This window comes from Temnothorax nylanderi, unplaced genomic scaffold, assembly GCF_030848795.1.
Source record: "Temnothorax nylanderi isolate EJ_2023f unplaced genomic scaffold, tnyl_v1.0 TNYL_tig0039_pilon, whole genome shotgun sequence".
In the NCBI taxonomy this organism is placed as follows: Eukaryota; Metazoa; Arthropoda; class Insecta; order Hymenoptera; family Formicidae; genus Temnothorax; species Temnothorax nylanderi.
The window spans coordinates 342,965-370,951 of record NW_027249101.1 but is presented as its reverse complement, the minus strand read 5'-3'; the positions used below and the strand labels follow the sequence as shown (position 1 = coordinate 370,951).

At 31.6% G+C, this 27,987-nt stretch overlaps 4 protein-coding genes across 4 annotated transcripts in view; 1 reads left to right on the top strand and 3 right to left on the bottom strand.

Annotated features, from left to right (window-relative positions):
• LOC139771396 (non-structural maintenance of chromosomes element 3 homolog) overlaps nucleotides 1-27,987 on the top strand; it is a 161,502-nt gene that overhangs the window by 91,909 nt on the left and 41,606 nt on the right. The gene's annotated exons all lie outside the window — the stretch shown is intronic.
• Nucleotides 755-6,482, bottom strand: LOC139771394 (uncharacterized). Its single transcript, XM_071704125.1, has 9 exons — nucleotides 6,149-6,482; nucleotides 5,836-5,955; nucleotides 5,608-5,725; nucleotides 2,412-2,673; nucleotides 2,148-2,264; nucleotides 1,995-2,085; nucleotides 1,328-1,464; nucleotides 1,034-1,166; nucleotides 755-958 (listed from the first exon to the last, which is right to left on the bottom strand). Exons 1-9 carry the CDS (start codon nucleotides 6,290-6,292, stop codon nucleotides 908-910), a joined length of 1,173 nt encoding a protein of 390 aa, XP_071560226.1. The 5' UTR covers nucleotides 6,293-6,482; the 3' UTR covers nucleotides 755-907.
• On the bottom strand, nucleotides 6,945-18,697 carry LOC139771336 (uncharacterized). The gene is made up of 15 exons (XM_071704037.1): nucleotides 18,554-18,697; nucleotides 18,246-18,365; nucleotides 18,018-18,135; nucleotides 16,394-16,655; nucleotides 16,134-16,250; nucleotides 15,980-16,070; nucleotides 15,287-15,423; nucleotides 14,996-15,128; nucleotides 14,877-14,916; nucleotides 12,261-12,528; nucleotides 11,949-12,065; nucleotides 8,724-8,814; nucleotides 7,454-7,599; nucleotides 7,139-7,271; nucleotides 6,945-7,052 (listed from the first exon to the last, which is right to left on the bottom strand). The coding sequence occupies exons 1-15, from the start codon at nucleotides 18,695-18,697 to the stop codon at nucleotides 6,945-6,947; spliced, it is 2,025 nt and encodes a 674-aa protein (XP_071560138.1).
• Nucleotides 21,726-27,902, bottom strand: LOC139771386 (uncharacterized). The gene is made up of 9 exons (XM_071704119.1): nucleotides 27,112-27,902; nucleotides 25,657-25,776; nucleotides 25,425-25,542; nucleotides 24,618-24,879; nucleotides 24,343-24,459; nucleotides 24,174-24,280; nucleotides 22,523-22,643; nucleotides 22,229-22,361; nucleotides 21,726-22,153 (listed from the first exon to the last, which is right to left on the bottom strand). Exons 1-9 carry the CDS (start codon nucleotides 27,253-27,255, stop codon nucleotides 22,100-22,102), a joined length of 1,176 nt encoding a protein of 391 aa, XP_071560220.1. The 5' UTR covers nucleotides 27,256-27,902; the 3' UTR covers nucleotides 21,726-22,099.

Here is a 27,987-nt window from a genome sequence, read left to right as displayed (position 1 = left end):
CGTGGGCGACAACGTTATTGGCCAGACTATAACGTTAATTCCCAATTTTATTTGAGAGTTGTAAATTTGGACGATATTTACTACATTGTCGCACATGCCCGTACATTCTCGTTACTGACCAATGCTTATTGGGCAATGTCGACATTTTAAAAAAATATAAACTATTTTTACTTACATAAAATCTTTATTTTCAACATTATTTGTTGTTACAGCTCAAACTGGCATAGCATTTTGAATTACCCAGTTTATCGCTAGCTCGACAATTGCATTTTTACGAGAGAAGACTGACAGAGACCGCAGCGGTTTAACGTTAATTCTCAATGTTGCCGGAAAAAAACGTTAAGCCGGTCTTTAACGTTATTTCCCAAGATAACAACATTTCTCGTAACATATACACGTATATGAGTTTTATTTGACACTTCGTTTTTTTCTGTATAAGTACGATGAAATTATGTAAATATAATGTTCAACGCATAACCAATTACGCGTGAGAAAATTAGTTAAAAACAAATAATAAATATTTAAATGTTTACACACTGTCTATATATAAATTATAGCTAGTACAAATGTGCGATTTCGACACATTGCAAAAACCTGAAATACAAATATTTTGCCGAATAAGAGACATTTCGCCAGAAAATTAATAACAATTAAAATTTTTAATCGACTAAAATACAAGTATTTTCATTTAAATAACTTCAATCGTTTTCTGTAGCAACAAAACATCTAACTACTGCCTTACATGCACAAAAAATATGTCTCTATATTATAGCGATATAATATAGCGATATAATATTATAGCGACTATATTATAGTCTCTATATTAAGCGAAAATACTACTGTAAATAACCATAAACTTTTCTAGTCACATCCTCATCATGGTGTTATTAAATTTGTATTTACTTCATTACCGTACAGACTGTATGACAGTGAAATAAGATAATGAGGCCTTTACTAGCTGCAATTATAAACATTCTATTTTATTAAATCCATGTGTAATATAGTACTGCCGAAAAATTATACGTTATATTACCGCAGCAAAACACTCCATGGATGCATCAAATAGTCCGCCGACGCTTAACGTAAATTCCTTGGTTCCTCTTTGCAATAAGAATAATATCATTTTCTGTATAGGTAAAGGAGTTTTATACCACTGAACATTGTACCTACAAAAATAAAAATAATTTGCTAACTGGAGATAAAAATTTGGTTATTAGTTTATTGCTAGAAGCTAATTTTTTCTGTATCAAGTCATCTTCAGCACTGTTACGCACGGCCACTGAAGAAGGAATCTCTATACGTTCTCTATCATATGAATATTTCTTACGCAGTAGTGAATACGTGATTATTGTGATCAGTTATAATCTGTCCCATTAGATTAGCCAAAAACATATATAAGATAGATACTGACGCACATAGAAATGGCCATATAAGTTTCTCGATATTATTTTCGAATGATACTATCTGAAATGTGAAAAAACAAATTTCATTAGAATTATTAGGCTCTAAAATATATATATATCCATCAATGACTGCGCAATAAGTTATGTTCATTCTGAGAGCAAGGTAGGTGATTTATACAGATAAGTGATATTAATGTGAAACACTGATTAAACATCATAATCAAGTATCAATGAGAATACATTCTACTGTAACATAATTGTAAATGTTGTTTCACGATTATTACATTTATTTGCAATATTGCTCATTAAGTTTGTCAATTAAAATGTTACGCGAAATTGCATAAGTATATTAAATACCTGCAACATTACTGCGTTTTTTACGATAGAGTGCATATTTATTATTTTCCTTCTCATGTCATTTTGTATTTGAAATGTTGCACTTTTTATCTGTATGTTATTTATAACGAAGATTTTATTGAAGACTTATAATTTTGACATGTCTACCTTGTCGATTTTTGTCATTTGCTGAGCAGTATTACTAATAATTTCGAAGTAAATTTCACGTATAATTATACGATACAAGTAACTTACTTGATACAAGTTAAGAGTCAAAGAAGTCACAAAACACACTATTAAACAAAAAAACATTATCTCCAATTTTGACATTAAGTACTTGTTCAATCTTTAAAAACAAAAAAATGTTATTGTTATTATTGCGTGAATATTGTCATCGTAGATACAAACTTTATAGCTTGCCGATGAATGTCGACGGCACAAATTGTGCCCTCAATCATCAAAATCTTATTCTCCAGCGTAATATTTTGTCGACTGTTAATATTTATTGCATGTTTGATACGATAACTGTAAATAATTGAGTCGTAATTCATCGAGTGATGCAATTTTATTTCAGTTAAAAATATCTATACACAAATGTTTTTTTAATATGTTTATAGATATAAACTTTTAGTTATACATTTCATATTATTAAGGTCATTTCAGTGTTTGTACCTAGAAATTCTAAACATTCCACAGGTATGCTGCAAACATGCAATGATCATTGCACCACTTGCTATTATTACAATCGCTGCAATCCACATGGCTGCGTTGATGTGCAATATAATCAAATAAAAATACTTTTCTTGATCAATGAAATATTCCATCGTAAAGAGAAAATGGTATGATTGAGATACGTTTATCGGTAAATCAACATCAGTCATATTTGTCCAAAATTGAAGTATAATACTAACAAATACTGCACAAACTCCAAATGCTAAAAAACATTAGAAAGTAATTTTTATTTAAATTGTTGTGTATAACGTTATTCAGTTAATTTATATTTTACCACTCGTATATTATGAAACATTTTGAATTCGGATAAAATCAAATCTCTTGATAGCTAATTCTCTTTTCAATTTGCTATATAGACACATTTGCTGTTCATGACTAATGCATATACGTATGACAATCCCGAGTCAAAAATATAGACCCTCCGTAACGCCTGATATCGCACATCGCACTCTCCTTGAACGGAATGAACGGATAAATACTTTAATATACTTATGTAAGTTATAAAGATAATATTCTGGCATTAAATATTATTTAAATTTTAATTGAACTTTTTAAATATCTACAACAGCTTTTTTCCAAAGATTCATACTTCGTGCCATTTTCTGATATCATATTTTTTGTAGATAAACAGGCGCGTATAGTTGACGCCTTTTTTGTATCTTTTTTTTTAAAGTAAATTTTTATAGATAAATGCCTTTTTAAGTATATTAAATACGATTGATACACACGGTCCGACAATAAAGTAGGGGCGAAGAGTCGTCACCGGGGCGGAGTCGTCATTGCAATTATCTCGAAATCTGTATGTTGTGTGAACTCGCCATTAATACTCGCGTAAACGCGGCTTATGGTGCCCACGTGACCAATAGAGTTTAATGAGATTATGTGCCATGTTTCTTATCGAGGCAAACGTGTTTTCGGAGGTCAAAAGTAAAATTTTTTGCGCGTCGAAAATTTGTAATATCTTAAATATTATTGTGTCTCCGAATCTCAAAGTAAGTGATTCTAAATAGTAATGCATGCTGAACACGAATCCACTAAAGTTTTTTTATTTTCATTGATTTCTAATATTTTATGTGCGACCAAACTTGAAACTTGTGTCCGGGGCGTAGTCGTCACCAAGCCATATCATGGAGGCTTCTGGCGAAAATCAAAGTCAAAGAAGCAGCAATGGTCGGATTCCGGCGAGGACTTGGATAATATGTGCTGCGTGTGCTCAGAGATGACAGAATAGAGCTGACGAGAAACGTGCGAGCGTAGGGCACGTAAGTGTGTGCGCTTTTCTTGTAATTATTTTCCGCCATCGTGTTTTTAATTAATGTTTCCATTTTTCTATTAAAAAATAATTAATAAAATGTATCCTATTATTTTTCATGATCGGAATTATGAATTTTCATTTAAAATTCAGTCCGAGAATAGAGTGACGACTCTGCCCCGGCAATTTTGACATTTTAATTTATGGACCTTTGTCGTTTTCAATCTATACCAGTTGAACAAAGCGACGTAGACAAAAAATGTCCGTATAAATTTTGTAGCCAAGGGTTCACTCTTTACAACGGTATACCACATTTTACTACAATTATTTGTTTTGTTGTTAAAAACGGCACCGAAAAAATAGTGACGACTCCGCCCGGGTCTTCCCTAATGAGACTGATTTTTTCCCGCCTGTTGTGGCGGCCTTCTATCACAGACCATGTTTTATCTTGATCCTCCCCCCACATCAACTCCAATTAGTACGGCCCTGCAATCTTTCAGTCTGGAGTAGCTGCTTGACTAGTGAAGACATGCGCGTGCTCCTTGTCACGAAAATGGAATCGCGGATTATTGCACAGCAGTACGCTATCTTTTCATTTTGTTGTAAAACCGAAAAAATACATAAAAAAAGATGGCATATCGCTATGCAATATTCCGCGATTCCATTTTTGTGACAAGGAGCACACGCATGTCTTCACTAGTCAAGCAGCTACTCCAGACTGAGAGATTGCAGGGCCGTACCAGTTGGAGTTGATGTGGGGGATCAAGATAAAACATGGTCTGTTGTAGAAGGCCGCAAGATTGTCACAACAGGCAGGAAAAAATCAATCTCATTACTTTATTGTCGAACCATGTATGTATATGTGCATTAACTCATAAAGTTATTGCAAGCTGCGTTTAACTTCAGGCAAACGCAGCTTGCAATAATTTTATTAATTACATATGAGTTGTGAAATATAACTAATTTAAACCTAATAAAACTATGCTTTTTGCTAATAACATAGTTTAATTTATTTATTTTTTGTCCAAATCTTTCGTACAACTTGTTGAATTTTACAAATTGTACTGTCAATCAATTAACCAAGTATCGATAAGAAACAGTACGTGATGCTTGGCTAGTTTCAATTTCATGTGATTGCTTGTACGAATATATCTGTCGCAGCTTTTTTTGTAAAATCAACCTTTTTGCAAAAAGGCTAACCTGTTTGCAAAACGGCGGCCTTTTTGTAAAAGATAGATCGTTTCCCAAGTAGGCTGATTTTTAATTTCAAGTTTTTAGAAACATAGACTTGGAGTTAGATTAATTTTTTTATGCGAGGGAGCGGCTCTGCCGCAGGCGAAGCCCCACCCCAGCCTACATGTGTACTTTCAAGTAAAACAAAATTAACGAACTGTGCGCCAATAAACTGTGCGCAACTCGGTGCGCAAACGTGTACCGCCGATTTACAAACAAGCTAAGCCTTATTACAAAAAGGCTGATTTCGCAAAAAGGCTGCGACATCCGCTCGTAGGGCACATAGAAAAAAAATAAAATCACTTTTACTGTATAATTCAAACCCAAACCTCGCGATTGAGCCTACTCGGAACTTGATCGGTTCAGCCATTTATGCATGAGATCCGATAATCTAAGGGTCTCTATATATATTCGACAGTTCGCGTATTATAGATACACGATCTGTGATTGTAGTATACTTGGCCAATGTAGTATACTCGCTACGAGTATACTTGGCGCGAGACACTACCATGTCTCTTGATAGTAGAACTGTATATAATTGTATATGTATCGCAAACAATCGCAAAAAACGATTTTTTTTTTACTTGACAACTTACATATTATATTGACAATGTGTGCCATTATATTTAAAAACAATAAAAATTGTCTTACTTGTAAGTGCAACCGTATAACGTTTTGCAATGCAATCATATTTCTTTATGATAGCAGTTTCATTTTTATCCTTTAATTCGTTACGTACGTGCTGGATCTGCATCAGTAAATCCTTTACCTGTCATTTCAGAAACTTTTTATATATTAAAGTAATTTCTTTTATTTAAATGTTCACTAAACGGAAAGGATTATCCTATTTAATGGATATTTCGTAAGCGATTGACTTACACCTTCGATGTGAAAAAGGAACACGTAATATTTTACTATAGAAACAGTGAAGAGGGATACGAAAGACAAAATCTTCATGAATAGTTCCGAAGTACAATTCAATGTTGCAAACGCAGTCAGCTGTTAATAGACAATTTTATTTAAGTTTACTTATATACTTGATTAATAATATAGCTGCAGTATATTTAATACAAATATCATTGCATAACACAGAGTGAGACAAATAAAATGTAGTGAAAACTTGCCATTTGATAACTTATACATAGTGTATGATGTAATTATCATGATTTGCAATATTATGATATTTTCTTACCTGAAATGTAATAAACGTTGTGAATATAGCAGAGATAAAAATATGTTGAAATCTAGTAAAATTTGATTGCTGAAAGGGCCATAAGCCAACAGTTAACAATAGAACTTTATTTACTTTAAAATACTGATCTTTTTTGTGGATCATATCTCTATGAGGTCCGGAACACGAGTAATTGTGAAGAAGTCCATAACGTACGTTTATCCCCTCTTTTCTCCATCGATCGACTAGACGTTCTCTCTTTTAGTGCAAATTGTAGTGCAAATATCGTAAATTATATAATGGGCCAACAGATCGTTATATCAGTAGATACATACTTATAATTTAGAATAATTTCTTCGAACTGTATCTAAAATAAAGCTATCCACCTGATATCCGAGAAAATTCATTGCATTATTTTTTCCATTAAAAAGAAAGGCTTTTATGAGAAATTGAAAGTCATGCAAGCGCATTCCCTCTTTTCCAATAATTCTACTTCATTCTCACGTACGCATTCGTAAGATACACTTGTGTAGCTCCTCTGCCAAAGGAACAATCGCCGTCAGTAATCCTATTGATGCCGGATCTACGTGGTAAAGCTTATAATTTAAAAATGGTCAGATTAGATAAGTACACGATACTTTTAATTAAATTTCGAATTGATTAACCTGATTTATATTTTTAGCAAAAATTGATTATATCAGCTATTTTAGTTGTCACTAATAATATCGTTTACTAGCGATATCATTCTTCAATGGCAACATGTTTATCCTTAATACTTTTTCTTTATTTCTCATATAATTATTTATCATAGAAAACTTTAAACATAATTATTTATTGTATAACTGTATGGTATATATATATATATATATATATATAGAATGTTAGAATATATGAATGTAAAGTAAGATACCGAAGCCTTTACCAACTACAACGAATGATATTGTTAAATTTCTCCATTTTGTGTTCTGTTATTTTAAATATATTCTGATGCATGATATATCATTTTCTTACCGTGGCGAAATACTCTAACGATCCAATAAATAGTCCACCGACACTCAAAGTAAAATCTTTGGCGCCCCTTTGCATTAGAAACAGTATCAATTTTTGTATATGTAACGGAGCCATATACCATTGAACGTCGTATCTACAATATGTTATTTAAACGATGAGAAATGACAATTTGAGAAAGATAAAAAGATTTATCAATAATTTTAGCATACATAGATTATACGTATAAAAAACAATGTTAATCTTTACTTTCAATGTAGAATGATATAAAATAAACTTTCGTATGTATAATTGTAAAGTTACAAACAAATATCTTACGCGGTAACATATATGTGATTATTATGATTTATTATATCCTGTCCGATATAATTGGCTACGAACATATAAAAAACACTGCAAACTGAAAATACAAAAGGCAGCAAAATTTCCTTAGCATTTTCTGCGGACGACATTACCTGAAATATCTAAGATACGAAATATCTGAAATCGTAGTTATACTCCGTTTATCTATATATACTGTGTATCAAACTATCCGTCCTACCCGTAAACGCAAGGTGACAGGAAGTTGGAGAGAAATGTTAAGCGCCAATCCTATCCCAAGAATCGAGTGAGGGTATTTCCGTTTTCCGGAACTGATCGCAAGTAGTGGCAACTGGAGTCGACTTTGAAATCTAGCTGAAAACATGTTGTGTAGGGTATCGTTGGATAGAGCTTCAAAACAGAATCATTTTTTATTTAAACATAATCACAGTATCTCCAACCGTTGAGGAGAAACGATTGGAAAATCGAAAGGTGAGATGATGTCGAAATAATAATACAAAGTTTCGTGTCTGAAAAAAGAAACATCTTTTATTGGACCCTACATGTGTTCAACCCTACACATATGTTCCGATTTGAGATTTCAAAGTTGACCCCAGTTGCTACTTATACTTTCGGTCAGTTCCGGAAAACGGAAATACTTTTATTCGATTCTTCGGATAGGATTTGAGGCTTAACATTTCTGTCCAATTTCCTGATGTCACTTTACATTTACGGAAAATTCGGGTGGGACGTGTGGTGTGATACACCCTGTATATGTTCTAACCTTCATTCTGCTGCACATGTTAGTAAATTAATTTTAACCCTTTCGGTACGGAGAGTGACTATAGTCACTGTTCATTGTACTGCTCGCTGCGGCCGAGCAGTGACTATAGTCCACTGTCCACATGCTCACTGCGGCCGAGCAATTTGAAATGTTAACTTGAAATGTTACTGTTAACAAATTTTTTAAATGTTTTTGTTATTGAGTTTTATTACATATAATAATTGAAGGCGTTAAACGTCGAGTGCTTAGCTCTCTCGGCCGACTCGCGTATATCGGCGGATCGACGCTTCGGCAACTGGAGAGCCGTTCGCGTCCCGGTCGCTCCGTAGCGAAAGGGTTAAAGAACGAAAATGAAAATTGATATAATAAAACAAAACAATTATACGCATACTTTTTTAATCAGTAACGTTAGTAACAGATTACATGCTCTTAACATAAAATTGTAAATCAAGAAATAATAAATCATCCATAAATCATTATTTTTAGACGATATTCAAGACTTACTCGAAAGAGACAGATACTTAAAAAAATTACTCCGATTGTTATTAAACAAAACAACATTGCCTCAAATTTAGATACAACTAGTTCGGATAATCTTCAAACATAAATAAATGTTACATGTTATACGCGCGTTTTATATTCACATATACATACATGAATACATATATTACACGAATATCAACCTCGTGGCTTGCCGATGAATATCTACGGCATAAGTTATCCCTTTAAGTATCAAATCCTCGTTCTTTAGTACAATATTACAATATTACAATATTACAAAGTAATATTTTGTAGCATATTGATCCTCATTGCACGTTCAATTCGACGATAGCTGTGAACAATATATTTCATATATTGTAAACAATATGTTTATCACATGTAAAATTTTTGATTTATTTTGTCACTAAGTAAACTTATTTTTAAAGGTGGGTGTCTAAAAAATACGATTTCTGTTTAAAAAAGATGTAAGTAAAAGAGATAGTGTTTTTTATAGATTTTGGCCACTTGAATACGAAAAAGTTATTAAAAAGCTTGTGGTGTATCGAAAATAATTTGAAAATCGAGCAAGAATATGATGTATAGAAATTCGGTTGATGTACAGAGTTATCACAAAACGCATTCCTAGTTCACACAGTTTTTTACACTTTCCTTTACACATACTCAAAACACTTCTCTCGCTTCTCCTCCCCAAACTGATGGAATGCGTTTTGTAATAGCTCTATACATCAACCGAATTTCTAATACGTCATATATTCTTTCTCGATTTTCAATATGTTCCCGATACACAAACTTTTTAATATTATATTAGCTTTTCCATATTTAGGAGGTCAAAAAATCTACAAAAAATACTATCTCTTATAAATACCTACTATCTTTTTTACTTACACTTTCTTGGGCAGAAACCCCTCCTTTTTGGAAGTAATCGATTAAATATTTCATATATTTCATCTTCTGGCACATATTTCAATACAAATAATCTAATTTACCATAACGCACATTTGTACGAGTCCGCTAGAACACGCACAGTTGAATAAATTTCTCGTAGAAACGAATATATCCGCGACCGAGTTACCGCTGAAAGCAATTTGACGGATGTGTCTTTCCCATGAAATTGATCTATTCACAGAAAATTCACGCAGGCGCATTTTCTTCTTTTCAGCGTCGAAACTTCATTCCAGTACGCGCACTCATAGGATACACTTGCTCTCTGACAGACATATTCTCTAACTTCAACCCCCTCGATGTCGGAGCTTACTTGGTAAAGTTATAATTTAGAAATGGCGAGAATTTTTTAACCAATATTAAATACCAAAATGTCATTTCTATATCTAGTTTTCTGTATCATCTACTACTAGTCATATTCTTGTTCTTTTTTTTGTTTTTTACTATACACATATTTATTATCGATAATTCTAACATATTTATATGTAATCGTTGATACCAAATAAAATATATAAGAGTATAAATAGCTAATGTTTAATAGAAAATTGCGCATATAAATCGTATTTCAATGCATCGCAGAAACTTGATGTAATAATACCTTGATTTGTATAATTTTAATCTTTTATATCTTTATTAACAATTTTACATAAATATCTGCACATTTTTAACAAAAATTAATATTTCTATTTTCTAAGCGTGAATACTATTGCTTTTTCATTAATTATATTCTCACCATGCTGTTATTAAATTCATACTTGCTTCGTCATCGTGTAGAATATATGACGGTAAAATAAGATACCGAAGTCTTAACCAGCTTTAATTAAAAATGTTTCCTTTAATAACATTTATTTTTAATATGATACTCTATTGAGATATTTTATATCATCTTACCGTGGCAAAACATTCCATAGATGCATGAAATAATTTACCAACACTCAAAGTAAACTCCTTAGTTTCTCTTTGTAACAGGAACAATATCATCTTCTGTATGTGTATTGGAGCTCTATACCACTGCACATTGTACCTATAAAATATATGCATAATGAATGAAAAATTGAGACAAATCTCTATTAGTTAACTTCAGTGTTTACGCCGATTTATTTTACAGTAATATCAATTAATTTTTATTGATGAAGCAACTCTTAACCCGTTGACTGTGTATGACGGCTATAGCCGCAAAAACAAAAGTGGCCAAGAGTGTGTATGACGGCTATAGCCGCAACGTAGAAAAAAACAAAGTAAAACTTTCTGAATTTGCTTGAAACTTGTTACTCGGGGGTTACTGGGGTCGCTGATTACGAATCCGAAGTCAGATGTACAAAATTCAAAATGGCGGATCCAATATGGCGGATCAAAATTACAAAAAAAGATCTGATTTTCATGAAATTTGGTACCCTTATGTTTTTTGGGTCTCTAAATCCGAATATGACACCAAAATTAAAAAATGGCGGATGCAATATGGCGCTTCAAAATTATAAAAAATGTATTGATATCCATTAAACTTGGATTCTTTAAGTTTTTTGGATTGCAGATCTTTATAATATAAAAATTCCAAAATTTACAACTTACCTAGAATGCAATTATTGAAAGACGGATTTAGATTCAGAGATCTAAATAACTTCAAAATAATAATAATAAAATTCCGTCTATTTTTTGTAATTTTGATCCGCCATATTGGACCCGCTATTTTGAATTTTGTAAATCTGACATCGTATTCGGATTCAGAGACCCAAAAAACATAAGGGTATCAAGTTTCATAATAATCCGATGAACTTTTTTTTCAACACACTTTTAGCCCAAATAGTAAAATTCTCTTACACAGCCAATGGGTTAAAAGATGAACTTTCATATATACTATTTCATGAAATGTTTCTCACGCAGTAGAAAATACGTAATTATTATGATCCGTTACATTCTGCCCGATATAGTTGGCTATAAACATATACATGACACTAACAAATAGAAAAATAAACGGAAACAACAATTCCTCAACATTATTTCCGTCAGATGATGCAATCTGAAAAATCTTTGGAATCAATTTCTTGACACATTTATTGGACAGTATTATTATTAATATGAATAACTTCGGGACAGCTCTCATACATTATTAGACAAATTCAAAAACATACTTGAAATAGGTTGATGCTCACACAAACCACTCCACACGTTATTAAGCAAACCAACATTATCTCGAATGCGGACAACATATCCCTAGACAGTCTTCCAAAACAAAAAGATATTATTAAACGTAGGTATTGCACGAATATTGTCGACGTAAATACAAACTTCATAGCTTGCCGTTGAATGTCGACCGCATAAATTATGCCCTCGGTCATCAGAATCTTATTTTTTAGCGTAATGTTTTGTAAAATGTCGATACTCATTGCATGTTCAATACGAAAGCTACAAATGTTATGTCGCAATTATATAGCAATTTATTAAATGACACAATTCTTCAGCTAAAAACAAACTTTTACCAAAAAATTTTTTACCATGTTATACATATAAAGATAACACTTTTGTATATAACTTGTATAACAGTCCTAATTATTATTGAACCGTTATATAATACGGTAATTTTTACGTCTATATTCCTACCTAGCAATTCTAAACATTCCACAGGTATGTTGAAGATACGTAATAACCATTGCACCTATTGCTACCATTACAGTTGCTCCGATGGAAAGAGCTACGTACACATGAAACAAAATCAAATAGAAATACTTCTCTTGATCGACGAAATACTCCGTTATAATGAATAAATGACGTGACCGTTGGTGAGATATATTCATCGGTACATCAACATTAATTGAATTCGACCAAAATTGAACTATAATACTAACAAATATTCCACAAACTCCAAGTGCTAAAAAGCGTAAATAAATTGTTATTTAAATTTGTAGGGTGTAATATTATAAAATTATTTTATGTATACCGTACACATATGTGTACGACATGAAATATATCTTCAAATAAAATCAAATTTTATTGCAAAATTGATAGCTATTTTTCTATTTTATTCAATTTATAAGCACATTTGCCATTTAATGTAAATACGTGACATTAATGCTTTAATAGGCCAATGCAATAAAATAAATCATATATAAATGTATGTATATATGAAAGTTATAATATGCTAAAGTCGATTTCACTGCACTTAACAGTTTATTGTTAGATATTAAATCGAAAATATGATTACATGCAAAAATCAATAAACATTGTCTTACCCGTAAGCGCAATCGTGTAACGATTAGCGATACAACTATATTTTTTTGCAATAGCAATTTCGTTTTTATCCCTTAATTCGTTAAGTATATATTGAAGCTCCATCAATAACTTTTTCACCTGCCATTTTTTATTATTTTTTTATACTATTGTTGTAAATATTAAAATACTTTTTGCTATAAAAATATATTTGACGGACAAGTTAATCCTAATTAACGGATACTCTGTAAGCCATTAACTTACAACTTCAATGTTAAGACGAAATGCGTTATAATTTATTATAAACAGTGTAAAGAAAGATACGGAAGACAACACTTTGGTAACAAGGTCCGAAGTACATTTTAATACTATTAATGGTGTCAGCTGCAAATAGAGATAGTTTTACAGAAATTCGCGTATAAGTATCTGTTATTAATACTGTTAATACTATTTATACTATTTATACATAAAAGTTTTAATACAGGACACAGGCACATGCATATAGTGTTATAAGAATAAATTGCATGCGCATAGCGCATCATGTAGTATTTTAATTTGATACAAAAATCAAATTGCTAAATATAGATTAAAATAAATTATTAAGCAGTGAAAGGTTGTCATACAGTAAAAAAATTGATTTTATAATAATATTACAATATTCTTGTCTTACCTGAAATATAATACTTGCTGACAGAATAGCAGAAAAAAAAATAAACTGAAATTGAGTAAATTTTGATTGCTGATAGGGCCATAAGCCAACAGTTAGCAGTAGAACTTTATTTACTTTAAAATACTGATCTTCTTTGCGGATCATATCTCGAGGTCCGGAACACGAGTAATTGTGAAGAAGTCCATAACGTACGTTTATCCCCTCTTTTCTCCATCGATCGACTAGACGTTCTCTCTTCTAGTGTAAATTGTAGTGCAAATATCGTAAATTATATAATGGGCCAACAGATCGTTATATCATTAGATACATACTTATAATTTAGAATAATTTCTTCGAACTATATCTAAAATAAAGCTATCCACCTGATATCCGAGAAAATTCATTGCATTATTTTTTCCATTAAAAAGAAAGGCTTTTATGAGAAATTGAAAGTCACGCAAGCGCATTCCCTCTTTTCCAATAATTCTACTTCATTCTCACGTACGCATTCGTAAGATACACTTGTGTAGCTCCTCTGCCAAAGGAACAATCGCCGTCAGTAATCCTATTGATGCCGGATCTACATGGTAAAGCTTATAATTTAAAAATGGTCAGATTAGATAAATACACGATACTTTTAATTAAATTTCGAATTGATTAACCTGATTAATATTTTTAGCAAAAATTGACTATATCAGCTATTTTAGTTGTCACTAATAATATCGTTTACTAGCGAATAGCGATATCATTGTTCAATGGCAACATGTTTATCCTTAATACTTTTTCTTTATTTCTCATATAATTATTTATCATAGAAAACTGTAAACATAATTATTTATTATATAACTGTAGGTATATATATATATATATATATATATATACGAAGAAATTATGTGAGCATAATATTTAACGCGTTAATAACAAATTATGCGTAAGAAAATTATTATTTGAAGACAATAAAAAATGTTTAAATGTTTACACACTGTTTATACTTGAATTACAACTACTACAATACCCAATTTCAATACATTGCGAAAACCTGAAATACAAACATTTTGATTACATAACTTCAATTGTTTTCTGCAGGAGGCAAAGAAAAATACTTAAATTTTTATACACTGTCTATATTTGAATTACAGCTATTACAAATGTCTGATTTCTCGATTCCTTGCAAAAATCTGAAATATCAATGTTTTGATTTGAATATTTTAATCCTTTTTTTTAATAACAAAATATCAAGTTATCTTACATACACAAAAAATAAGTTTTTCTATTTTTTAAGCGTACTGTAAATAAGCGTAAACTTTTTTAATAACATCCTCACCATAGTGTTATTAAGTATTTGTCTCATTATCGTGTAGAATGTATGACAGTGAAATAAGATATCGAGGCCTTTACTAACTGCAATTATATAAACATTATTTTTTATTATACCTATATTTAAACTACTGTTTCAAAATATTATTCTACAAAATATTACCGTTGCGAAACCCTCTATGGATGCATCAAATACTCCACCGATATTTAAACAAAATTCCTTGATTCCTATTTGTAACATAAATAATATCATTCTCTGTATATGTAAAGGAGTTTTGTACCATTGAACGTTGTATCTACGAAATTAAACATGAATTGCTAACTTAAGATACGAATTTTTTTATTAATTTATTACTTTAAGCTAGTTCCTGCAACAAATTAACTTCTACATTGAATGTAAAGGAATAAAACACACACACATCTATACGTTTTCTATCATAAGAATATTTCTTACGCAGTAGTAAATACGTGATTATTGTGGTCAATTACAATCTGCCCCATAAGATTGGATAAAAACATGTATATGGTACATGCTAACACACATACAAATGGCATTAAAAAGTTCTTGGCGTTATTTTCAAATGATGTTATCTGAAAAAGTGAAAAAATATATTTTATAGAAATTATTAGTCTTCTTCATAATATATACCATTTCTATCAACATATACAAAAACATACTATACAAAAAGTGTTCTTCATTTTTAAAGCTTAGGATTACAAGTGACTTATAGGTACAGATAAGATACAAAGCGTTGATCGCGTTGATTAAACACAAGCACCAATGAGAATGTATCCTATTTTAACATGGATCTGTGAATGCTGTTTCAAGATTACGTCTGTTTGCAATATTGCTTATTAAGTTTAACAATAAAAATTCGGCCAACTTGCATAAACGTTATATAGCCACAATATTTCTGTGTTTCTTGCGATAGAAAGCGTATTCTTCTCGTTATTTTTCTTCTCATGTTATTTAGTATCTAAACTGTTGTATTCGTCAATTTATATGTCATTTATAATGGCTTTTATTGAAGATTCATAATTCTAATATATCTGATGTATTCTTGTATTGATTCTTGTCATACTTACTGAGCAATAGTGCAAATAATTTCGGAGCAGTTTTCATACATAATTATAGCATATGACTTACTTGAAACAAGTTGAGGCTTAAGCAAGCCACACAACACACTATTAAACAAAAAAACATTATCTCCAATACTGACATTAAGTGCTTGTTCAATCTTTAAAAACAAGAAAAATATTATTGTGATTATTGCGTGAATATTGTTATCGTAAATACAAACTTTATAGCTTGCCGGTGAATGTCGACGGCACAAATTGTGCCCTCGGTCATCAAAATCTCATTCTCCAGCGTAATATTTTGTCCAATTTTTATATTTATTGCATTCTCGATACGATAACTGTAAATATTTGTGCCGTAATTCATCAAATGACGCAATTTTTCAGTTAAAAGCATTTTTACACAAACGTTTTTTAATAATGTTGTTTAGAGGTAAACTTCTAGTTACATTTCATATTATTAAGCTCATTTCTGTGTTCGTACCTAGCAATTCTAAACATTCCACAGGTATGCTGAATACACGCAATGAACATTGTACCTATTCCTAACATTATAACCATCCCAACGCAAACAGCTGCATTGATGTGCAACAAAATCAAATAAAAATATTTTTCTTGATCGATAAAGTACTCCATCTTAAAGAGAAAATAGTATGATCGAGATACATTCGTCGGTGAATCAACATCAGCCATATTTGTCCAAAATTGAAATATAATACTAAGAGATATGGTACAAGCTGCAAGGGCTAAAAAACATTAGAAAGAAATTATTATTTGAATTACTTGTATATAATGTTATGAAATTATTTTATATTTACCGCTCGTATTTTATGATACATTTTTTAAGTCGAATAAAATCGAATTCTGCGATACTGATACTAACTAATTCTCGGCGAAACTTCCGAAAACACCCATGTTACGATTTGAGTCAAAGTTTGTAAACAGGTTCCTTTTTGAAAGGAACCAAAAGGACATACCAAAAGGATTTTTTGCGACTCAAAAGTTAAGCAACTTTTTCAACGATTTTCATATTTTCTTTTTTATGTTTTATGTCTTTCATATTTCTTTTTCTTATGGTCTATGCATACCATTTTAGTAAGAATTAATTTTATTTCTCTAAGTCATTCGATTGTTTGGCGATTACTTAATTTTTCGGGCAAGAGGAAATAAATTTATTAAAGTCCAATATTTTAGTCAGTTAAAACTGAAAAATATATTTGTACACGGCACTCGCAATCAGCCAACTATATAACTCAATGTCAGTATATTCCAGTATACGAACTAAAGCAGCTCGCAAGGTTGGTCTAAACAATACATATAACTGGTAGTCAAAGTCATAGCCGTAACTATATACGTCAAGATAAATATCATTGCGGCATTGCACGTTAATATAATATACATAAAATATGAAAAAATGGGTACTTATTCATTATACAGGCGCCACTTCTAATGTTCTTCTACTTAAAAGAGTACAGCGATTATTCTTAACATAAAATGATTCCTGCACATGTGAAACCACATTTTACGGTTTGCATGGGAAGTTGGAAACTCATGTGGAACCGTATAATAACAGACATTATTTCGCACCGGGTGGTGTGGGATGAACCTCGCTTTACGTGCAAAGTCGAAAACCCATATGGAACCTTATATAATAATAGACCTTGTATCGCACTACAAACACCGGCTAGTAAGGTAAACCTCGCATCACATGGAAACCCATGTGGAACCATTTTAATGTAATGATATGTTCCGTTATAAATGAAAAATGGTGTGCAAGACATAAGGAAAAAAAATATAAAAGACATAAGAAAATAAAAAACGTGAGAAAATATGAAAAAATGTTGAAAAAAGTTGTTTAACTTTTGAGTAGCAAAAAGTTCTTTTAGTACACGTCTTCTTCATGTAAAAGAAATCTATTTACGAACATTGACCTAAATCGGAGCATGGCCATTTTCGGAAAAAACAGCCGACTTATGTGTGTACGTAAATATATATACCATAACAAAATCACGTATAAAATCCGCAAAAATTGATTTTTTATTTACTTGATAGCTTACATATTATATTGACGATATCATTATATTAAAGAACAATAAAAGTTGTCTTACTTATAAGTGCAACCGTATAACGTTTTGCAATGCAATCATATTTCTTTATGATAGCAGTTTCATTTTTATCCTTTAATTCGTTATGTACGTGCTGGATCTGCATCAGTAAATCCTTTACCTGTCATTTCAGAAACTTTTTATATATCAAAGCAAATGTTTTGATGTAAAAATTCGCTACACGGAGAGAGTTATACCGTTTAACGAATACATCGTAAGCGATTGACTTACATTTTCGATGTGAAAACGGAAAATGTTATACTTTATTATAAAAATAATAAAGAAAGATACGGAAGACAAAACATTCATGAGGAGTTCCGAAGTACAATTTAATGTCAAAAACGTTGTCAGCTGTTGATAGACAATTTTTATTTAATTTTACTCATACATATTTGATTAATAATAATTGCAATATATTTAATGCAAATATCATTGCATAACACAAAGTGAGACAATATATATAATAAAAACTTGCCGTTTGATAACTTACATAATAATGTATAGTTATCATGATTTGCAATATTATGATATTTTCTTACCTGAAATACAATTATTGCTGTCAATATAACAGAAATAAAAATATATTGAAATGTAGTGAAGTTGGATTGTTGATAGGGCCATAAGCCGACAGTAAGCAGTAGAATTCTATTTATGGTAAAATACTGATCTTCTTTGCGGATCATATCGTTACGAGGTCCGGAACGCGAGTGATTGTGAAGAAGTTCATAACGTGCGTTTATCCCCTCTTTTCTCCATCGATCGACTAGACGTTCTCTCTTTCAGTGTAAATTGTAGTGCAAATATCGTAAATTATATAATTGGCCATCAGATCATTATATCATTAGATATATACTTATAACTTAAAGAAGCATTTTTTCGTCTATAGTCTATAATAACCTGCTATTTACCTGCTATTTGAAAACGTTTATTGTATTTTTTTTCCATAAAAAAGGCTTAAATGAGAAATCGAAAGTCACGCAAGCGCATTCCCTCTTTTCCAATAATTCTACTTCATTCTCACGTACGCATTTGTAAGATACACTTGTGTAGCTCCTCTGCCAAAGGAACAATCGCCGTCAGTAATCCTATTGATGCCGGATCTACTTGGTAAAGCTTATAATTTAAAAATGCGTATCAGAATAGATACGTGATTCTCTTAAACCTCAAACTAATTCATATTTTTAGCAAATATTGATTGTATCAGTTATTTATAGTTAATAATGTCGTTCATTAGCAATATTGTTGTTTAATGGTAATATGTTTATTCTTTTTGCTTTTTTATTGTTTCCTATATGCAGATTATTTATTGCAGAAGACTCTAAATTTAATTATTTATACAATAGTAGGCACGAAAAAATTATATAAACATAATGTTCAGTGCGTTGTATAACAAATTGCGCGTAAGAAAATTATTATTCGAAAGCAATGAAAAATACTTAAAGATGTACCTATACACTATTTGTATTTAAATTACAGCTAATCCAAATGTCTGATTTCGAAATACCGGAATATACAGACAACCTATATGTATAAGGTCTCTGATAATAGGTACAACATTCGCCGAGTAGGTAGTGGGTTTAACCGAATAGAAAAATTCTTTACCGTTTTGCGATTATGGCAATAAATAATGAAAACTTAATTAATAAAGACCTGCGAATCAGCGCGCGTTCGCGCGATTCGGTTACAAGCACAGACGGAGCGTTAATCCCCACCACTTGGTACCAACGTAGAACGAGAGGGAATATAAGGTACATCTCCTCGTCTCTTTCAAATGAGAGAAGGTGGGAAATAGTCCCAACTCTGTGTGCGTACAACATAAACACACACTGCTTTGAATAGGCGTGGCTTATCTTATTACGCAGGCACGTATGAGAGAGAAGGAGATACGTTCGTCATCATCTGTCCTTTTCTACATGCATCCTACTCTCACTCTTCAAATAAAGGCAAACGCTCGGTCTAGATAATATACTGTACATATATCTATAGTGAGAAGAGAGCCCAGCGTTTACAGTTGCTGCGCACGCCGGTCGAATCGCCCGAACGCGCGCTGATTCGCAAGTCTTATAATATAGAATAGATCAAATTGCGTAATATAGATTAAAATAAATCATTTGTCAGTGAAAGATTGTCATGCAGAAATTGATTTATAATAACGTACTATATTCCTTTTTACTTGAAATACATATACCTGCTGACAGAATAGCAGAGAGGAAAATAAACTGAAATCGAATAAATTTAGATTGCAGATAGGACCATAAACCAATATTAAGAAATAAAAGTCTACTGAGACTTCTATTGGTTGCTATAATATCGAGCTTCTAGATGTATCATTTCTATGCCAGCTTCTAAGTATTATTGCGAAGATTGAGGACATCGATGAGGGTGCGTCCCACTCTTCTTTTTACTGATAGATTGAATACTCTATATCTTATTCCTTCAGATATAATTTTAATGCAATAATGCAAGTTCCATAATTTATAATGTTGATTGTGTAAAAGTTTGCTAGAAAATCAAAATGCCCTTAATTAAATCAATCTCAACAAAAAAAAAACTGCGGATATAGATTTACCGACAATTAAAGATAACTCGACAAATGTATTTTTCTCGTAAAATTGAGCTTTGCAAGAAATCCACGCAGGCGTATTTCTTATATTATATTTGACCAAATTTGAACTATAACAACAGTAAATATTGCGCAAATTCCAACTTCTAAAAAGCAATAAAGAGAATATGTCATTTAAATTTTTAGTATATAAAATCGGTTTATGTGTATGCCGTACGCACATACTATAAATTAATTCTATTAAAATAAAATTTTACTATAAAATTAATAACTATTTTTCTACTTTATTCAATTATTAAACACCATTTATCGCAAATGCATACATATGATAAGTGTTTTAACCTTTAAATGCCACCCTGGGGTCCAGCGGACCCCAACCCTTTAGATCGATATATTTTCAAATGTTCCCCCCAAAAATGGAGCTCATGCTCCCATTGATGAAAGTTGAGTGATTGACCTACCCGCTTGTACACTTAGCAGTACTCAGTTTACTTAATTTTTTATACTATGTTGAAATTGAAATTTTAACAATATAAGCATTTTATTCTCTTTTCTAAGCCTTGAACAACATTGAAAATAATTTTCATAACTAAATATCAAAAAATCAATGAGTAAGGAGACATTTTTCATGCTGGGGTCTTTTAGACCCCATGTGTCATTTACGAGATTCTTGAGAGGTGGGGCATTCAAGGGTTAATAAACTCATATAATAAGACATATAATATCTATTGGTCCCCTTTAAACCCTCTAACTTTTTTCTGAAATTTTTCTAATAAACCAATACTTTCTGAAATAATTGGCCATTCCGGAACTTCTGGTACTTATACGCACGGTATAAGTATGTATATAAAAGTACTATAATATGCTAAAATCGATTTTTCTCCACTTGACAGCTGATTGGATATTAAATTGAAAATATGATTACATACAAAAATCAATAAACATTGCCTTACCACAATCGTGTAATGCTTAGCGACACAATTATATTTTTCTACATTTCCGCGAAAAGTGGAAACAACGCCCTTTCCTTTTTTGGCACGATTAATATTTTTAACAAATATTTAATATTAAAGTGTTAAAACTATCTAGTTGTCTACAATTATAACATTTGTTACTGGTAAAAAGAATTCTTTTTTTTTTAATTTTTTTATTTTTTAAATATATATTTTATTAATATATGTTATTTATTAACAAAACGGTACACTCAAACATTTATGTGAATGTTATTAACAAATAAATCAATTAAGAATAACATGTAATTGTGTGACGGAAATCTTACGTAAATGCAAAGGAAAATATTTAAGCATACACTGTCTGTATGGGAACTGTAAGCTAGTACAATGACCAATTTCGATGTATTGAGAAAACTTGAAGTACTAATACTTTAATTTGATCTCCTCTTTTAGCAGAGAAATATTTATCTACGCTACATGTTCAAAGATATATCTATTTATTCTTTGAGCGTAAATACATTCATCTATTAACTATGTTACACCATCGCGTTACTAAATTCGTATATGTTTCATGACCGTGTAGAATATATAACGGTGAAATAAGATAATGAGGCCTTTAGTAGCTGTAATTATAAGCATTCTTTTTTATTCAGTCTATGTGTAATATAATACTGTCGATAAATTATACATTATATTACCGTAGCGAAACTCATCATTGATCCATCAAATAGTCTACCGAAATTTATTTTAAATTCCTTAGTTCCTCTTTGCAACAAGAATAATATCATTCTCTGTATATGTAAAGGAGTTTTATACCACTGAACATTGTACCTAAAAAAATAAACTTTACTTTTTAACTTAAAATAAAAAATTTTTTTTTAGTTGATTGCTAAAAACTAGTTCCTTCTGCATCAAGTCAAAATCTACATTTACTGTTACGACCACTGAAGAAAGAATCTGTATATGTTCTCTATCATATGAATATTTCTTACGCAGTAGTGAATATGTGATTATTGTAGTCAATTACAATTTGTCCCATTAGATTAGATAAGAACATATGTAAGATCGCTACTAACGAACATAAAAATGGCATTAAAACTTTCTCGATATTACCTACAAATGATGCTATCTGAAAAAATAAAAAAAACAAATTTTATAGGAATTAGTAAACTCTAATATACAATATATGTCCATCAACTACACAATAAGTTTTCTTCATTCTTAGCGCAAAGATTACATGTGATTCATATAGATAAGAGATATTGCTCTAAAACGCTGATTGTACACGAATACCAATGAGAATATGTTCTACTTTAACATAGTTGTAAAAGTTGTTTCACGATTATATTATTGTACTTGCAACATTTCTGTGGTCTTTTACGATAGAGTGCATATTCTATTCATTACTTTTCTTCTCACGTTATTTAGTATTTAAAAAATTGCATTCGTTATATGTACAGAATGACACAAAAGTTCCCGAAATTTTTTCGAAAACATTAAGAAGAGCTATAAATCTGTATACAAATTAAACATATACACTTTAAGGTAGTTAGTCCGTGACAATACAATCCAAAATTTTATACTCTATAAATCGACGTGAAAACATCTGACTATTTGCGGTTACAGGCTGAAAACTTTTGGATAGTTCTGTCCCTCACACACAAAACAAAAGAATATTCTTTCATTTTTCTCCTCCAGTCGCTTCTTTACGTCAAATATAATCGCAAAAATCAAGGTCTATTTATTATTGTATTTCTAAATCTAAACGGTCAATAATTTCGGTTTTTTTACTAGTGTCCTTTTACTATAGGTATATCCGTTTTTTATCACTTTCTTAAGATTCGTTCTAATTATTAAAATTCAAAATACGAGATTTTCGTATGCTTTGTCCATGCAATACATGGAAAAAATGCAATTTTTGATAGCGATTATCTTGCGTTCGGGACAGTCAGTTACTTTTAATTTGTACAGACGTGTAGATACCACATTTTTATTAATATACATATAGTAAAATTTTCAAATTTTTCTTATGGATTGCGATTTACGAACTAACTGTCTTAAACAGAACATAAAACATTAGAATATATTAATAACAGAATTACACAAGAGAGGAAAAACAAAGAAAATTTAATTTTGTTATTAATAATGTTCTAATGTTTTATACAGCTTCTAACCGCCATTTTTTATTGTCTTCTTTTTATATCGATATATATTATGTGAAAACAACAATGTCTCTCTGTCACCGAATGACACACCTAAATAATATCATATTTGATTGCAATTTTTAAGGTTGTTACATTTTAACGGCAATTGAATTCCACCACGCGATTCTACAATCAAAAAACTCTAAGAAACAAAAAAACAATGAAAAATAGGAGAGCATAAATAGCCCATTTTTTTAATTTGCCACACACTTTGACAGCAAACAGATGTCACTACGTGATTCTACGGCCAAAAAAAAATATAAGAAAACATGCAAATTTTACATGCCGTCTTGAGAGCAAAAATTATAGCTACATTTTAACATACTTCTTTATACATGCCATAATTATAATTATGGCATATCTACCTTGTCGATTTTTATCATTCACTAAATATTACTTATAATTTTGGAGTAGCTTTCATACATTATTACAATTACACGGTATAGGCAACTTACTTGAAACAAGTTTAAGCTCAAAGTAATCACACAACATATTATTAAACAAAATAGCATTATCTCTAATGTTGATACAAAGTGCCTGTTCAATCTTCAAAAACAAAACAATATTATTATGAATATTGCATGAATATTGTCATCGCAGATACAGACTTCATAGCTTGCCGGTGAATGTCGACGGCACAAATTATGCTCTCGATCATCAAAATCTTATTTTTCAGTGTAATAGTTTGTAGAATGTTGATATTTATTGCATTCTCGATACGATAACTGCAAATATTTACATCGTAATTATATTACCTAGTAATTTATTGAATGACGCAATTTTTTAATTAAAAACACTGTTACACTGATTTTAATATGTTATTTAGAGATATATACTTCTAGAATTACATTCCATATTATTAAGGTTATTTCTGTAATCGTACCTAGCAATTCTAAACATTCCACAGATATGATGAATATATGCAATCATCATTGAACCAACGGCTATTTCTACAATCACTGCAATGCACATAGCTGCGTTGATGTGCAACAGAATAAAATAAAAATACTTTTCTGGATCGATGAAATACTCCATCGTAAACAGAAATTGATATGATCGAGATTCATTCGTCGATAGATCAACATCAGCCATATTTAACGAAAATTGCACTATAATGAGAGCAAACATGCTGCAAACTCCAAGTACTACAGAATGTTGGAAAGAATATATTATTCAATTTATTATGCATAACATTTAAAAAATTATATTACGTATACTAAAATAGCTAGTTCTTTTTTGAATTTTATTTATAAAACACATTTGCTATTTAACGCAAACACATCGCATACATACGTAACAAATGCTATAATAGAATCATATATACATAAATCCGCATGCACGCACGCATGCACGCACATACGCAAGCACGCTTACTCCCATGCACATATGCGCTCGCACGCGCGTGCGTGCGTGCGTGCGTGCGTGCGTGCGTGCGTGCGTGCGTGCGTGCGTGCGTGCGTGCGTGCGTGTGTGTGTGTGTGTGTGTGTGTGTGTGTGTGTGTGTGTGTGTGTGTGTGTGTGTGTGTGTGTGTGTGTGTGTGTGTGTGTGTGTGTGTGTGTGTGTGTGTGTGTGTGTACGTCAGCATTAAAATATTATAATCTGTCAAAATCGTTTCCTTTTTACTTGATAGCTTACATCTTATATTATAAATATGATTACATCCAAAGTCGACAATAAAAGTTGTCTTACTTGTAAGTGCAACCGCATAATGTTTCGCAGTGCAGTCATATTTTTTCATGATAGCGATTTCATTTTTATTTTTTAGCTTGTTATGAATGTGCTGAAGCTGTATTAATAAATCCTTTACCTGTAATTCCAACAACTTTTGCATATATTAAAGCAAATATTTTAATATCTTGAAAATTAACTCGTCAAAAAAAATTATCTCGTTTAACAAATATTTCATAAGCGATTAACTTACACCTTCGATGTTAAAATAGAACACGTTATATTTTATTACAGGACTAGTGAAGTGACACAAGTAAGACAAAACCTTCATGAAGAGTTCCGAAGTACATCTTAGTGTTAAAAATGCTGTCAACTGTTAATAATCAATTTTATTAATTTTTTTCACATCTTTGATAAATAATAGTTATAATATGTAGGTAAACATTGACGAAAAAGGACCCAAAGGCCTATAACCTTGATCTTGTTATATATTTAAAGGTCACTTTCCTGAGTAACCTTCAGAAGATTTTAACCGTCGCTCGTTGTTTATGAAAAAATTATTAACAAAACAGTTTAAGAAATATAACCGTTTGTGTCAGTGCCAAGGGATGTAATTTGTTGATATGTGTGTATACAGAGTACACATATAGGCAGGGAAGAGGCTTTGCCCCTCCCCTGCAGCAGGGGTGTGTGAGGGTGGACTTCGGTTTGTATGGACAGTTGGAAACTCGAACCGTACAATGCTGTCCAGAGAACCGTCCACGCAAAGCGAAGTCCATCCCATCCCACCTCACCCCTGCTTACAGGGCGAAACGAGGTCTATCATTGTACGGTTCGGGTTTTCAACCTTCCACGCGAACAGTAATCCACCCCATTCACCTCTGTTGCAGGGAGAAAAGCGAAGCCTACATGTGTACTGTTTATACACACATATCAGCAAATTACTTCCCTTAATATTGACATAAACTGTTATATTTTTCACTTATACATGGTGTGTCCAGGAAGTAATGAGAATGATTTCTTTACGCTCCCTAAAAGGGCTGTGTGAAAAAAGTGGAAGTCGAGGTAGTTGACGGGAAATCTCAGGTATATGGTCGGACCATCGTCAGTTGAGCCCGAACGGTCCTTTCGAACCTTTCGAACGGTCGTTATATTGCAGAAGTGCACCCTTGTTTTTCGCTCTTTCACGGACGAAAATGCAACGGAGCGTCAAGCAGCGTTACGCAATTAAATTTTGCGTGGAACTCGGAAAAACTGCTTCTCAGAAACGTTAGAAATGTTGAAGACAGCGTCGTCCGCGACAAGAGTGAAAAACAAGAGTGCACTTCCGTAACGTACCGACTGTTCGAAAGGCTCGAGCTCAACTGAAGAGAGTCCGACTGTATATCTGAGATTCCCCCTCAACTATCTCGATCCCCAATTTCCTCACGCATCCCGCCTGAAGAGCGTAAAAAAATTATTCTCATTATTTTCCAGACACACCATGTATATGTTAACAACTTTTTAATAAAACGAGCGATAAAGATAAAGAAGGCGTAAACCTTCCGAAGGTTATTCAGAAGAGTGATATATGTCAAGGTCAAGGTAATAAGAGCTTGTTCCCTTTTTGTCAATGTTTACCACAATATATTTAATACAAATATCATTGCATAACACAGAATGAGACAAATAAAATATAATAATTTGCAATATTATGATATTTTCTTACCTGAAATGTAATAAACGTTGTGAATATAGCAGAGATAAAAATATGTTGAAATCTGGTGAAGTTGGATTGTTGGTAGGGCCATAAACCGATAGTGAGCAGCAGAATTCTATTTACGCTAAAATACTGATCTTCTTTGCGGATCATATCGTTACGAGGTCCGGAACGCGAGTGATTGTGAAAAAATCCATAAACGTACGTTTATCCCTTCTTTTCTCCATCGATCGACTAGACATTCTTTTCTCTTCTAGTGTAAATTGTAGTACAAATATCATAAATTATATAATGGGCCAACAGATCGTTATATCATTAGATACATACTTATAATTTAGCATCATTTCTTCGAACTATATCTAAAATAAAGCTATCCACCTGATATCCGAGAAAATTCATTGCATTATTTTTTCCATCAAAAAGAAATAAGGCTTTTATGAGAAATTGAAAGTCACGCAAGCGCATTCCCTCTTTTCCAATAATTCTACTTCATTCTCACGTACGCATTCGTAAGATATACTTGTGTAGTTCCTCTGCCAAAGGAACAATCGCCATCAGTAATCCTATTGATGCCGGATCTACATGGTAAAGTTTATAATTTAAAACTGATTAGATTAGGTAAATAAATTAAAATGCATATGTGGATGTAGAATATTACAAAAAAATCTGACCGCGCGTGACTTTTTTTAATCCTAAAAATAAAGGAAACATTGAGAGGAAAGTACTTTTTTATGACATTAATGATATTAAGTGTAAAACAACTGCAACTCTGAAGGCCATTTCACAACATCGTTCCAAAATTATTTTGAAGAGTCGACAAGGCATCGGTGAGTATCTTCCCAAGGGAGCTACTTTGAAGATCTGTCTGATTATTACTACAACGAT

What these genes read in the sequence shown, in the direction of transcription:
- LOC139771336 (XM_071704037.1), bottom strand. Translation starts at nt 18,697, where the DNA reads ATGATCCGCAAAGAAGATCAGTATTTTACCATAAATAGAATTCTACTG. An exon ending in TCCGTTTTCACATCGAAAAT is followed by an intron (nt 18,136 to 18,245) that starts GTAAGTCAATCG and finishes CTGAAATGACAG; the next exon opens with GTAAAGGATTTACTGATGCA. An exon ending in ATTCAACGGCAAGCTATGAA is followed by an intron (nt 8,815 to 11,948) that starts GTTTGTATTTAC and finishes TTATGTTTGAAG; the next exon opens with ATTATCCGAACTAGTTGTAT.
- LOC139771386 (XM_071704119.1), bottom strand. Translation starts at nt 27,255, where the DNA reads ATGATCCGCAAAGAAGATCAGTATTTTAGCGTAAATAGAATTCTGCTG. An exon ending in ATTCACCGGCAAGCTATGAA is followed by an intron (nt 24,281 to 24,342) that starts GTCTGTATCTGC and finishes TTGTTTTTGAAG; the next exon opens with ATTGAACAGGCACTTTGTAT. An exon ending in CAATGATGAGTTTCGCTACG is followed by an intron (nt 22,154 to 22,228) that starts GTAATATAATGT and finishes TTATAATTACAG; the next exon opens with CTACTAAAGGCCTCATTATC.
- LOC139771394 (XM_071704125.1), bottom strand. Translation starts at nt 6,292, where the DNA reads ATGATCCACAAAAAAGATCAGTATTTTAAAGTAAATAAAGTTCTATTG. An exon ending in CAACGTTTATTACATTTCAG is followed by an intron (nt 5,956 to 6,148) that starts GTAAGAAAATAT and finishes GTCTATTAACAG; the next exon opens with CTGACTGCGTTTGCAACATT. An exon ending in TCCTTTTTCACATCGAAGGT is followed by an intron (nt 5,726 to 5,835) that starts GTAAGTCAATCG and finishes CTGAAATGACAG; the next exon opens with GTAAAGGATTTACTGATGCA.